The 12,404-nt window shown below is 37.2% G+C and overlaps 1 protein-coding gene across 2 annotated transcripts in view; it reads left to right on the top strand.

The window, feature by feature from the left end:
• SLC29A3 (solute carrier family 29 member 3) overlaps positions 1-12,404 on the top strand; it is a 75,087-nt gene that overhangs the window by 7,700 nt on the left and 54,983 nt on the right. For both annotated transcript variants that reach the window (XM_074296905.1, XM_074296906.1), the window contains exon 2: positions 3,806-4,083. In XM_074296905.1, coding sequence (XP_074153006.1) covers positions 3,806-4,083 — 278 coding nt within the window. The remainder of the gene's footprint in view (positions 1-3,805; positions 4,084-12,404) is intronic.

The raw sequence follows: 12,404 nt of genomic DNA, 5'->3' as shown, positions 1-12,404 counted from the left end.
TTAAAAATATGGTTGTGAACACTGTACTTCTTTTTAGAACTATTTGTTCATATCCTTTGACCATTTATCCATTGGGTAATGCCACATACATACATGTATATGTATATGTATATATATATATATATATATATATATATATATATATATATATATATATATATATATATATCACATTGCATTTTTTGTTAAAGCTTTTTACTTTCAAAATATACGCATAGATAATTTTCAACATTCACTCTTGTAGAACCTTATGTTCCAAAATTTTCCCTTCCTTCTCCTCACCCACTCCCCTAGAGAGCAAATAATCCAATATAAGTTAAACATGTGCAATTTTTCTATACATATTTCCACATTTATCATGCTGCACAAAAAATATCAGATAAAAAAATGAGAAAGAAAGCAAAAAGCAAGCAAACAACAAAAAAAGGTGAAAATGTTATGTTGTGATCCATATTCAGTCTCCACAATCCTCTTACTGGATATAGATGGTTGTCTCTATCACAAGTCTATTGGAATTGGCCTGAATCACCTTGTTGTTCAAAAAAGCCACACATCCATTAGATTATCACATAATCTTGTTATTGCTATATGCAATGTTCTCTCAGTTCTACTTACTTCATTTAGCATTAGTTCATGTCTCAGCTCTTTGAAATCATTCTCCTGATCATTTCTTATAGAACAATAATATTCCATTACATTCATAAATCATAACTTGTTTAGCCATTCCCCAACTGATGGGCATCATCTCAGTTTCCAATTCCTTGCCACTACAAAAAGGGTTGCTATAAGCATTTTTGCACATGTGGATCCTTTTCCCTTCTTTAAGGGAATCTTTATGATCTCTTTGGGATAAAAACCCAGTAGAAACACTGTTGGATCAAAGGGTATACAGTTTGAGAGCCCTTTGAGCATAGTTCCAAAGTGTTCTCCAGAATTGTTGGACCAGTTCACAACTCCATCACAATGCAGCAGTGTCCTACTTTTCCCACCCCCCCCCTCCAACATTTATCATTATTTTTTCCTGTAATCTTAGCCAATCTGAGAGGTGGTTAGTGGTACCTCAGAATTGTCTTTTTATTTTATTTTATTTTTTATTAATTTTTATAATTATAACAATTTATTTGACAGTACATATGTATAGGTAATTTTTTTTTTTACAACATTATGCCTTGTACTCCCTTCTGTTCTGAGTGTTTCCCCTCCTTCCCTCCACCCCCTCCCCTAGATGGCAGGCATTCCTATACGTATTAAATATCTTATAGTATATCCTAGGTGCAATATATATGTGCAGAACTGAATTTTGTTGTTGTTTGTTGTTGCAAAGGAAGGATTGTCCTCAGAATTGTCTTAATTTGCATTTCTCTAATCAATAGTGAATTAGAGAATTTTTTCTTATGACTAGAAATAGTTTTAATTTCTTCATTTGAAAATTGTTTATATTCTTTGACCACTCATTAATTGGAGAATGGCTTGAATTCTTATAAATTTAAGTCAATTCTTTATAAATTTTAGAAATTATACTTTTATCAGATCTTTTAGATGTAATTTTTTCCAGTTTTCTGCTTCCCTTTTAATCTTAGCTACCTTGGTTTTGTTTGTATAAAATCTTTTTGACAAAGATACTGGAATGTTCTCCAGCTGATCTTACAATTGGAGAAACTGAAACAAACAGGGTTAAGTGATTTTCTAAGAGTTACCCAGATAGTAAGTGACTGAGACCATATTTGAATTCTTGACTTGGGCCCAGTGCTCTGTCCACTTTGCCACCCAGATGCCCTGACATAAAGTCTGGTTCAAAATTTAATTTCTGCCAGACTACTTTCCATTTTTCCTAGCAGTTTTTACCAAATAGGGATTTTTTCCTAGATAATTTATGTTTTCTACTTTGTAAAACACAGGGTTATTGAATTCTATTGTTTTTGAATCTCTATTATCTAGTCTGTTCCATTGATCTCGATATTCTTTCACCAAAGCCAGATGATTTTGATGACTACTTCTTTATATTTTGAAGTCTGGAAGTGCTATTCCTTGTTTGTCCTTACTTCTTTTTATAATTTCCTTGATATGCTAGGTCTTTTCTTAAAAATGAATTTTGTTATTATTTTATTAAGTTTTGCAAAGTGTCTTCTTGGTAATTTGATTAGTATATCACTAAAAGTATAAATTAATTTTTGGTAGTATTGGCATGTCCTAGCCATGAACACTGAATATTCCTTTAGCTATTTAAGTTGTTCTTTATTTCCTTAAGGATCACTTTGCCATTGAATTTATTAAAGTCTTTTATGTGTTATGGGAAGTTAATCCTCAGATATTTTATACATCTTTCAGTTATTTAGAATGAAATTTCCCTTTCTATTATTGCTTCTTGTGTTTTGTTATTATTACAAAGAAATGCCTTGGTTTGTGACTCTATATTTTATAGTCTATAATATCGCTAAACTTCCTAATTGTCTCATTTAGTATTTTTGTTCATTTCCAATATTCATATCATCAGCAAACAAGAATAATTTTCTCTCTCCCCTTTACTATCTTTATTCCTTTTATTTCTTTCTTTTATCTTATTGCTATTCCTAACATTTTAGAACTATATCATATAAAAGTGGGAAAAATGGGCATCCTTGCTTCACTCTTACATTTACTGAAAAATGTTCTGGTTGTGTTTGATGTTTGCTTTTGGTTTTGGATAGATGCTTTTTATGATATAAAAACAAACCCCTTTGCCTATGCTTTCCAGGGATTTTTTATATATAAAAGTTCTGCACTTTGTCAAAGGCTTTTTTTTTTCTGTGCTTTTTGAGATACTTGTGTGGTTTTGGATATTTTGTTTTTAAATATGATTAATTATGTTTTCTTAATGTTAAAACATCTTTGTATCCCTGGTACAAATTCCACTTTATCATAATGAATGACTTCTTAGATAAATTACTATAGACTGATAGAATTTTATTTAAAACATTTGAGTCAATGTTAATGATATTGACTATAATTTTCTTTGTGTTTTATCTTTCTCTGGTTGGATATTAGGATTATGTTTGTTTCCTAAAAGATTCTGATAGGGTATTTTTTCTCAATTTTGGGAGAGCAGAGAAATTTGTAAAGTCTGGCTACTAAATGTTTTTTTTTAAAAAACTTTTAAGTTTGATACTTTTCAACAATGAGGTGATACAAGGCAATTCCAATGGATTTGTGATGGAAAGTGCTATCCAAATCCCGAAAGAGAACTATGGTGACTAAAGGTGGATCAAAGTATAGTATTCTAACTATTTGGGGGGTTGTTTGCTTGTTTTTTTTTCCTTTCTCATGATTTTCCCCCTTTTGATCTGGGTTTTTTTTTTTTTTTTTTTGGTGCAGCTTGACAAACATGGAAATATGTTTAAAAGAATTGCACATGTTTAACTTATGTCAGATTGTTTGCCGTCTGGGGGAGAGGAGAGAGAGAAAAAAATGGAACATAAGGTTTTGCAAAGGCAAATGTTGAAAACTACCTTTGCACATGGAAAGATAAAATATTACTACATTTTAAAAAAGTTTGATAGACAAAATCCTTACCATTTCAGGGAGGGGGGAGGTGAGAGAGAGAGAGAGAAAATTTTGAGCTCAAATTGTTCAAAATGATTGTTAAAAATTGTTTTTTACATATGTTTGGGGGAAATTTTTTTTTTTTAGTTTGATAGATATAGGGTTTTTTTCTTTTGGCAGTTCCTTTATAGCTATTTCTTTTTCTGAGATTTTGTTACTTAAGGTCAATGTGATTCTCCTAGTCTGCTTTTAATTCTGATATAAGCCTTTCTCTGTCTCCCAATAGTGGCCATTGTCTCAGAAGATGGATTTTATCAGAGCTCCAACTCAATGTACAAAACTCCAAACAGCCCTTCACCAGATGAACATTCTCCCTTGCTTGAGGGACAGCCAGAAAGCCATTATAACTCCCCCAAGCCTCATGATCGCTACCATGGGGCCTACATCATCTTTTTCAGCATGGGAATTGGTTCCCTGCTGCCCTGGAACTTCTTTGTCACTGCAAAGGAGTATTGGATGTACAAACTGCAGAACTGCTCTTCCCAGGGAGCCTCAGATATTCAGGTAATATCCTCTTTCTCAGAAGAAGTGACTGGTGGGCTAGAGAACCTTACCACATTAAGAATTCACAATACAATTTATTTAGAGACATCTTGATTTGGTAAGATAGTTTAAGATCACAGCTGTCAACTTGGAAAGGACCAATTCCTCAAGTGGCAGAGCTGGGATCTGAAACCAGGTTTAAGCAAAGGATTGAATTTGAAGTTCCAGAGTTTTTGAAACTCTGGCCTGGGACTCACCGCAAGTGCATTTGAAATTTGGCTTGACCATTTGATAGGAATACCACTTTATTTAGTGTTTTAATATTAAGTTTTCTCCAAGTGCTTTCCTTCCAAACACCCTGTGAGATAGTTGGTACAAGCCTTGTTCTTCTCATTTTATAGTTGAAGAAAGTTGAGATTTGGAGAAGTGAAATAATTTGCTGATGATCACGTAACTAATAAGTGGGAAGGTCAGCATGTGAACAAAGGTCTTCTGACTCCAAAACCAATAGCCTTTCCATTAGACCCTGTACTTTGTATCTGTGTTATCTTGAACAGTCACTTAAACTTTTTGGGCCCCATTCTCCTCTGTATGAAATGAAGGTAGGAGATTAGAGTAGGTCAGAGTTTCTGACTCAGTGGGGGTAGGTGAAGGACAGTAAGGAACTACTTTTTTTCCACTTGAAATTTTGAAATTGAGGGGGTGGGAGGTGCTGAGGATAATGTTATTAAAAAAAATTACTCATGCATATATACTGTCAAAAATTTTATAAATAAAAGTAATACATGTTAAAAAAAAAAAAAAGAAAGAAAAGTCACAAGAAGTAGGAAGAGGAGTTGTATAACAGCAGTCTCTAGCTCTGCTCTTTTTTAATCTTTGGACATTGAAATACCTAGGAGCCCTTATCTCCTCTACCCCATGACCAGTGGGGCATTTGAATATTAAATATTCATAAGGATATGATAGTGGTTTTTTCAGAATTTCAAGGTTTCTCATGCAGTGAAGCGATTAGTCTTTTTCCATTTGGCTCCAGAGGGCAGTACCAGAAAAAATGGGTGAAAGGGCAGGCACTGGATCTGGGGTCATAAAGACCCAAATTCAAATTCTGCATCAGATATTTATTAGCTGCGTGTCCCTGGGTAAGTCATATAATGTAACCTCTACCAGCTTCAGTTTTCTTATTGATAAAATGGGTATAACAATAACTTCTACTTCACAAGATTGCTGTAAGGATCGAGTGAGATATATAAATGATTAAGTGTTCTCAGAACTTAAAGTACTATATACATGTGAGCTACTATTATTATTTAGGTTCAATGCCAGGAAAATCTTTCTAGCAATTCAAATTGTTCATAAGTGGAATGAGCTGCTTCTAGAAGGGGGCTGTGCTCTGTGGGTAGCTTTCATACTTGTAGAAAATTCTTAGTGTTTTGTGTGAAGATTAATCATTGTCTGTCAGATCATCTAGAAATTTTCACACTCCTGAACTTACCCTTGGAAGAGCTCCAGCTGGGGTGAGGGAGTGAGGGGTTGAGGTTCATTTCATCAGAATCCAGAGAAATCCTAGATTCTTTCTACTATTCTTCTCCTGGAAAGAAAATCTGGCCCAAGAAATCTTTCTTCTTCTTCCTTCTCCTCCCCTCCCATTCCTCCTCCTCCTCCTCCTCTTTTTCTCTTCCTTCTTCTTTTCTTCTCCCTTCTCCTTCTCCTTCATTAATATAGGAAAATTTGAGAAGAAACTCCCTTTTTAATGAAGATAAGCAACTTCTTTTATATACATACTTGATATATGTAAACACATTGTTAAAAGAATGGGTTCATGATCTTTACCAGACTGCCAAAGGAATCCATGACTGAAAAAAATTTGAGAACCTGTGGGAGAATATCAGACCTGAATTTAGTAAGATAAAATTCTATAAAGGATAAATGTAAGACTTAAAATGGGTTCAAAAAATCAATTTCACAAGTGCTTGTTAGGAGAGACATTTTGAAAAAAAAAAAAAAAAGCAATTTGTAGTCTTAGAAAGCTGCCTGGGGCCACTAAGAGGATAATTAACTTGCCCAGAGTCATCTGTGCCTTTCTGCCTCCCCACTTCATTCCTCTCTCTTTCCCCATTACAGAGAACGGACCAAGTGAATGTTCTGTGCACAGCAGAGATGCTCAGGACAAGCCTCTGGTGTTGCCCAAGAAATCAGCTTTAATCTGTGCCATAGCTAAGCCTGTAGCTCTAGACAAGTAGGAAATGGAGTCAAACGATGAATGAACATTCTTAGCTTTCATTTTATTTTTGCATCATTAACAGGTGAAGTCCCAGATGCCCCCTGGTGGCTTTCTCAGGAAGAGGTGAAAATACCTTTTACAGGGAGGGAAACTGAGGTGTTGATGTTGCCTCAGAGGTGGGATGCTACCTGGTGCATTATCCTACCTTTTGGGTTTCCATAGAAACTTAGACTTGACTGAGCTGGTTTATGACTAGCTTTAATTTATAAAGCTTTCCAGCTTTCTGTCATCTTGTCCATTACCTATAAATCACATATGGTCCTTTGTGCTTGATCTGGCAGATTTTACAGCTGGCCCACATCTGAAACGCTCCTCCCCTCCATCTCTGGGCTTCACCTGGGGCAGGTGGGATGACCTGGCGTGTGAGGCTGGGGCATCTGCTTTCAGGATCTTCTCTCCACCTACTCCCACCCCTCCGGATATTCCCCGGGAACGGGCCTCTTGCAAACTGGACATTTGCTCCTGCCATTCTCCAAGGCTGAATCCTCTCCAGCTCACAGCATTTAACATTCCACAGCCCTCCTGCGATGCTTTATAGCTTTTTTCCAAGGGCTGGCAGGTGTGGATGTAGTACCTGCTGCAGCATTGAGCCCCTGGCTTTTGGCATCCGAGATGAGAGACTTGTCACCTCTCGATTCATGGGCCAAGCCTTCTGCAGAAAGCATGCTGCTGCGTCTCCCTGTTTCTCCTGCCATTTTTCTTTACTTAATTCCTCATTGCTGCCACCCTCCCCGCTTCCCTTGCTCTTACCCTCTTCCTGATTTTCCTGTAAGACTCGGCTAATCTGACATCCTCACCTGAAGGCCACTTTTGGTGGAGATGGCAGAGGAGGAGGGTGTCAAATGATTCCTGTCTCCAGTCGCCACCTGCAGCCTGATTAGCTGTGGGTTTTTTTCCCCTTGTTTACCCAGAGACGAGTGCTACGTGATGGGGCATACATATTCCTGGAAATCCAGAGCTATACAGACAGCGTGTCAACTCAGAGAACCCAGAGCATCACCTGGAAATCTGCCTAGAGCTCCCTTTCCTCCTGTATCTCTTCCCACTCCTCCTTTCTACCTAGGATTGCTTGTGTTATTGGTTTTAAATGGTTTTAGAGAGCAGTGTTGTTCCATTATTGCTTCCTTACCCTCTAGAATAAGACTTTCTCTCCAATCTTTTGGTTGTTAGGGCAAATTTGGTGGGTCCAGGATTAGAACAAAGTAAAGATCGTAACACCTGTGGCATCTCACTGTCATACATAACATTCCCCCAGGACTATTTTAAATTCTAGGTATTCTGTAAGGGGTCTGCATTAACTCAAAGCATAAGCCCCTATTAGTGTTTTCACTCTTTCTGGCAATTAGTTAAAACCAAAGGTGCTTAAGGAAATAGCATAATAAAATTTGTAGTAGAACGTTCTCCTCATAAATGCTTTCTGTTTCACAAATGTATACTCCATTAGTAAGGAAAATTTGCATGCATAGGAATCTTACCCAAGGGGCCCTGATATCATAGCACTGCTCTCAGTAGGCTTGATCTTTTATGGGCACTTGTCTTTGCCAGCATATCTCTGCTGGGAATTGCTCCTTGCTAGTGTATTCTGATCTAATTTCTTCAGGACCATTCTAGCCACCTCAGTTTTATTTTGCTAGGATACAGTGGCTAGAGTTGTTGCATGATGAAAGCAGACTGAGAGCTCTTTAATCACAACTATCCTACCCACATAACAAAAATCAGACAGAATTCTTTCTGAGCTAAAAGAAGATTTTTTTTTTTTGCCTTTTTTACTCCTGTGTCAGGGCTAGAGATGAAAGATTTGTTGCTGTTGTTGTTACTTCTGACTATCTGACTCATGGTTAGCTAATCTTTTATATCCTCAGTCTTTGGAATTTGGGTTAGGACTGAGGGAGACAGGTGAGTGTTCTCCAACCATTATCCAAATTCCTGCTTTTATTATGCACATTGTTAGCAGCAAAGGCTGAGTATTTGTTGCTGCATTTTAGCCAAGGAAAATCTCAATATCTCTGTCAAATGACAATACATAGTGGACTTTTTGTATTTCATGGGGCCTCCCAGCCAGAATCACCCAGTCATTGAAGAAGTGAGTAGAGGATTGGTTGAATTTTTATACAATCTGGTGGATGCAGAGAGAGGAGAGTGTCAGTTCCAAGTCTATTGTTGTTTAATGTGTTTCACGGGATGATAGATGGTTCACTAGAGAGTGGCTCATTCAGTTTAGTAATTATTTTTGCCTGGGCTCATTCTGTTTAATGTAAGAAAAAAATTCCTAACATTAGGAAATATTAAAGAATGGAATGGGTCACTCCTAGACATTGTAAAGAATGGAATAGGTCATTCCTGGACATATTGGTGCCCTTCTTGTTAGAAGTCTTCAAATGGTAGTTGGATGACCCTTGGGGGGAGGTGTTCTAGATGGAGTTCTTGTTCTTCAAAGGGTTGGACAAAATGGCATTCAAGATCCTTCCATCTCTAAGATTCTATGTTTCCAGGAAGAGAGTTGTTCTAAAAAAATGCTCAGACTTCAGAAAGGCTTTGGTGAACTATAGATGTGATTCCCTCAGAATAACAGTGAAAATGGACAAATCCTGGTTACATGTCTGGGAAGAAAAATCTGGCTTCCTGGATACCTAGTCATGTTATGGTGAGAGAAAAAAGATCCTGTAACTCGAACACATGACTCAAAAGGGTGGCCTTTATCTAGAGCAAAAAATAGAGCCTGATTCTAGGATAAAGAGTCTGACAGCTAGTAAGAGTCATTCATCTCCTGACAGTCAGTCTAAAAGGAAGAGTAAGTGGAAGTAGAATCAATTGAGTCATGAAGGTCAAAGAGTGTTTTGCCAATACTGAGTTTGATGATTAAATGTTTTCTATTATACCGAGGAACCTCCAAAATGGAATTAAGTGAAGCATGAGGATTTAGGTTAGATTTAAAGCAGAATTTCATAACAATTATTAAACTAAAGATTAGCTTCCAATGCCTTAGAATCCTATTGGAAAAGATCTCAAATCAATAGCTCAAGAAGGAATCCCAATCTGAACCTCCTTAAATGACCATAGATGTGACTCACCCCCAGGGGCACTTTTCTCTTCTGCCTTCCCTTGCCCCTTCCCCTGACCTTGGGCCACCCAGACCCTATTCCAGCTGCTTGACAGCTCATGGGCTTTGATGAGATGGGAAACTAATCTTATTCCTTCCAGTGGGATGAAGGACCAAGTCTCCTAGGTTCCTCTAAGTCTTATCATCTGCCTTGCTTCCATACCTGCCAGCTTTCCAGGGACAATCATCTGAGCTCAGGATGTAACCTGAGGACCCCTGGGCCTTGCTTTGTGCCTTGCCTTTGCACCATTAGAAATTCTAGGCCTTTGCCAAATGCTTGACATTTTCACTTTCTTCAATATGCTCTTTCTCCCAGTTAAACTTCTTCAGAGCAGGAACTGTCATGGATTTTATTTTTGCATACTGAGCTCTTTGAATGTACTCTGCACATAGTAAGAAGTTAATAAATGCTTTTTCATTTATTTCATTTTTCATACTGTAGCTGCTTGAAGACTTACCTAGATGTGGGACTCATTACCCCCACTCCCCAATTCCATTTTGGAATAGCTCTAATTGTTGGGAAGCATTTCTTCTTATCCCAAATCTGCCACGTTATATTTTCAATCCCTTGGGGACAAGAAAACAAATCTAATCTCTTCCAGGTATCAGCCATTATACATGGCTGACCACATTATACATAAACACCATCTCTAAATCTGCTCTTCTGCATATCTCCTAGGGCCCCTATGCTTTGGTTTGGTCTCCTCTCACCATTCTTTTGAATGCTCCCCAGCTTATCAATCTTCTGAAACTGAATTGTGCCTCTACAAAAAGGGATGAACTAGAAAGCTGCTGCTGTAACCCAATCCTTGAGTGTTTAAATCCACGCCGATAACATTAGGCCCGGTGCAAATGTTGATGGGTTGAGATTTCTTTTAACCTGAATGTCACTGCTGCTGCAGCTCTCCACATCTGTTGATCAAGGAGTTTTCATCTTTCATTTTGCTTTGATTAACTCATCAAGACAGTTCATGCTGTCCTGTCTAATCCATCAGGTGCCTTGGCTGTGAGAAGGAACATTAGGTACCTTCTTTGGGGACAGATGCTCTCCTTTTGGGGGAAGGAAAGCCTATTTGATGCTCAGTGAGTAAGGACCCACTTGATAGGCAGAAGGAACACTTAAGCCCTTTCTTTTTTCCTTAACTCATTGCACAGGCTCCAGGAAAAAGACAAATGGCAACCTAATAGATGCTAAGGATACTTTAGCAACAGGGATGACTGGAAGCAAGAATGAGTAAAAAAGTAAAACCAAATGAAGGAAAATCCTGTCTGATGCTCAGAATGCTGAACTGGAAATCAAGATATTCTGGTCTAATTCCTAAGTGATGATGTTATTATATATATGGATCAATCTCTCTGTGACCTTACTTAAGGAACAGTGTTCTTTGCTCCTGGCAATTTTTATGAGTCACATTAATGACTTTGTATCTTTTCCAATGCCTCGTTGCCTATTTTATGTGCAACAGGTGCCTGATAAATGTATTTAATTGATTGAAGTATTGGTTCAAAGAATTGAGAATATTTATTCTGGAAAAGAACATTTGGATATTATCATTTCTCCTCAGATTTTTCATAGGTTGAGCTGGTATTGTTCAGGAATTTGACCCCGTTGTGGGACTTTAAAAGTAGTTTTAGTTTTATCAAAGGCTGATCTTCCAATTATGGATTGATTATAATGGGCATGAGAGTAAAGGACATTAAAATATAGATGCTACAAGAGGGAGCAGTTGTGGGAAATCTGATCAGTGAGAAGGAGTGAAAAGAAGGGGAAGGAAAAGGTGAGAAGGGGCCATAAGTTTCATTTCCACTTTGGTCCATTTCAAAACTTCTGTTTGTATTAGGACTTTGGCAGGAATCTATTAACAGAGACCAAATTCAGCTGAGCAAGCATGCATCTGCTCTAAGGGGAAAAGGCTTGCTATATATAAATAATGCCTTGTCTAGGGGCCCCAATATCAAATTGGCATGGGAAGCAGACAGTTTGCTATGGCAGTTAGCCATGAGTTAGTTACAAGAATGAAACACAACCAAACAGCATAAAAAACAAAACTAAGGATTTTGTTTCTTGCAATTATGGAGGATAAGAGGAATTTTTTTTCAGAGACATGCAGAGACTCTGCTGAATTTGGGTTTCTTCCAGGGCCAGGGGAAAATGTGTATGGGGAAAGTACAAGTTCATTTCATTTTTAGAACCAAAAGTAAAAGGTTTGGAAGAATGACTTTATCTTCCTGGTCATCAGGGAGGTCGAGGAGTTTCTTGAAAGAATGGAAGAAGTAATTCAAAGAAAGATTTTTTTTTAAGCACGGCTACTTTTATTATTATTCTTATATGGCACCCAGTACAGTGCCTGGCATATAGAACATATTTAATAAATACTTGTTGACTTGCTGCCATATGAAATTTAGGACTAAGAAAGACAAATAAGGATTTAGGAAGGAAATAGCTCATTAAGAAGATGGTCTGTGAGAATGGGATCTGGATTTTTCAGCTGTGACTTAATATGTAGGAATGAAAGGCTCTTGGCCGGGGATGAAGCACACCTGACAAGGGATGGTAAAAGCACATTTGCTTGGAATGCCATGAATCTGACCAAGTGGACTTTAACTGACAATAGAAGAGGAAGAAGGAAATTTCTTGTATAATATGCTGAGCCAGAAAACAAAGAATATAGTAAGAACAACAAAGAAAGAAAGATATTTAATAAAGACCAGTAATTAACAGAAGACAGTATCCAAGAAGGGAGCCAGCAATGAAACCCCTAAGCCTCAGATAGGTGTGCATGTGTGTACAAGCATGTAAATAGAGATAGATATATCTAGAGATCTAGATAAGTGTGTATGTGTATGTATATATATACCTGTGTGTGTGTATGTGTGTATATATATACATATATATATATATATGTATATATATATATAAACAAGATGTAGATAACTAATTTTTTATTTTTTGTGTATTGT

The sequence above is a fragment of the Sminthopsis crassicaudata genome, chromosome 2, assembly GCF_048593235.1.
Source record: "Sminthopsis crassicaudata isolate SCR6 chromosome 2, ASM4859323v1, whole genome shotgun sequence".
Classification (NCBI taxonomy): Eukaryota; Metazoa; Chordata; class Mammalia; order Dasyuromorphia; family Dasyuridae; genus Sminthopsis; species Sminthopsis crassicaudata.
Note: the sequence above shows the minus strand (reverse complement) of the source record. Positions and strands in the feature narration are given on the sequence as shown.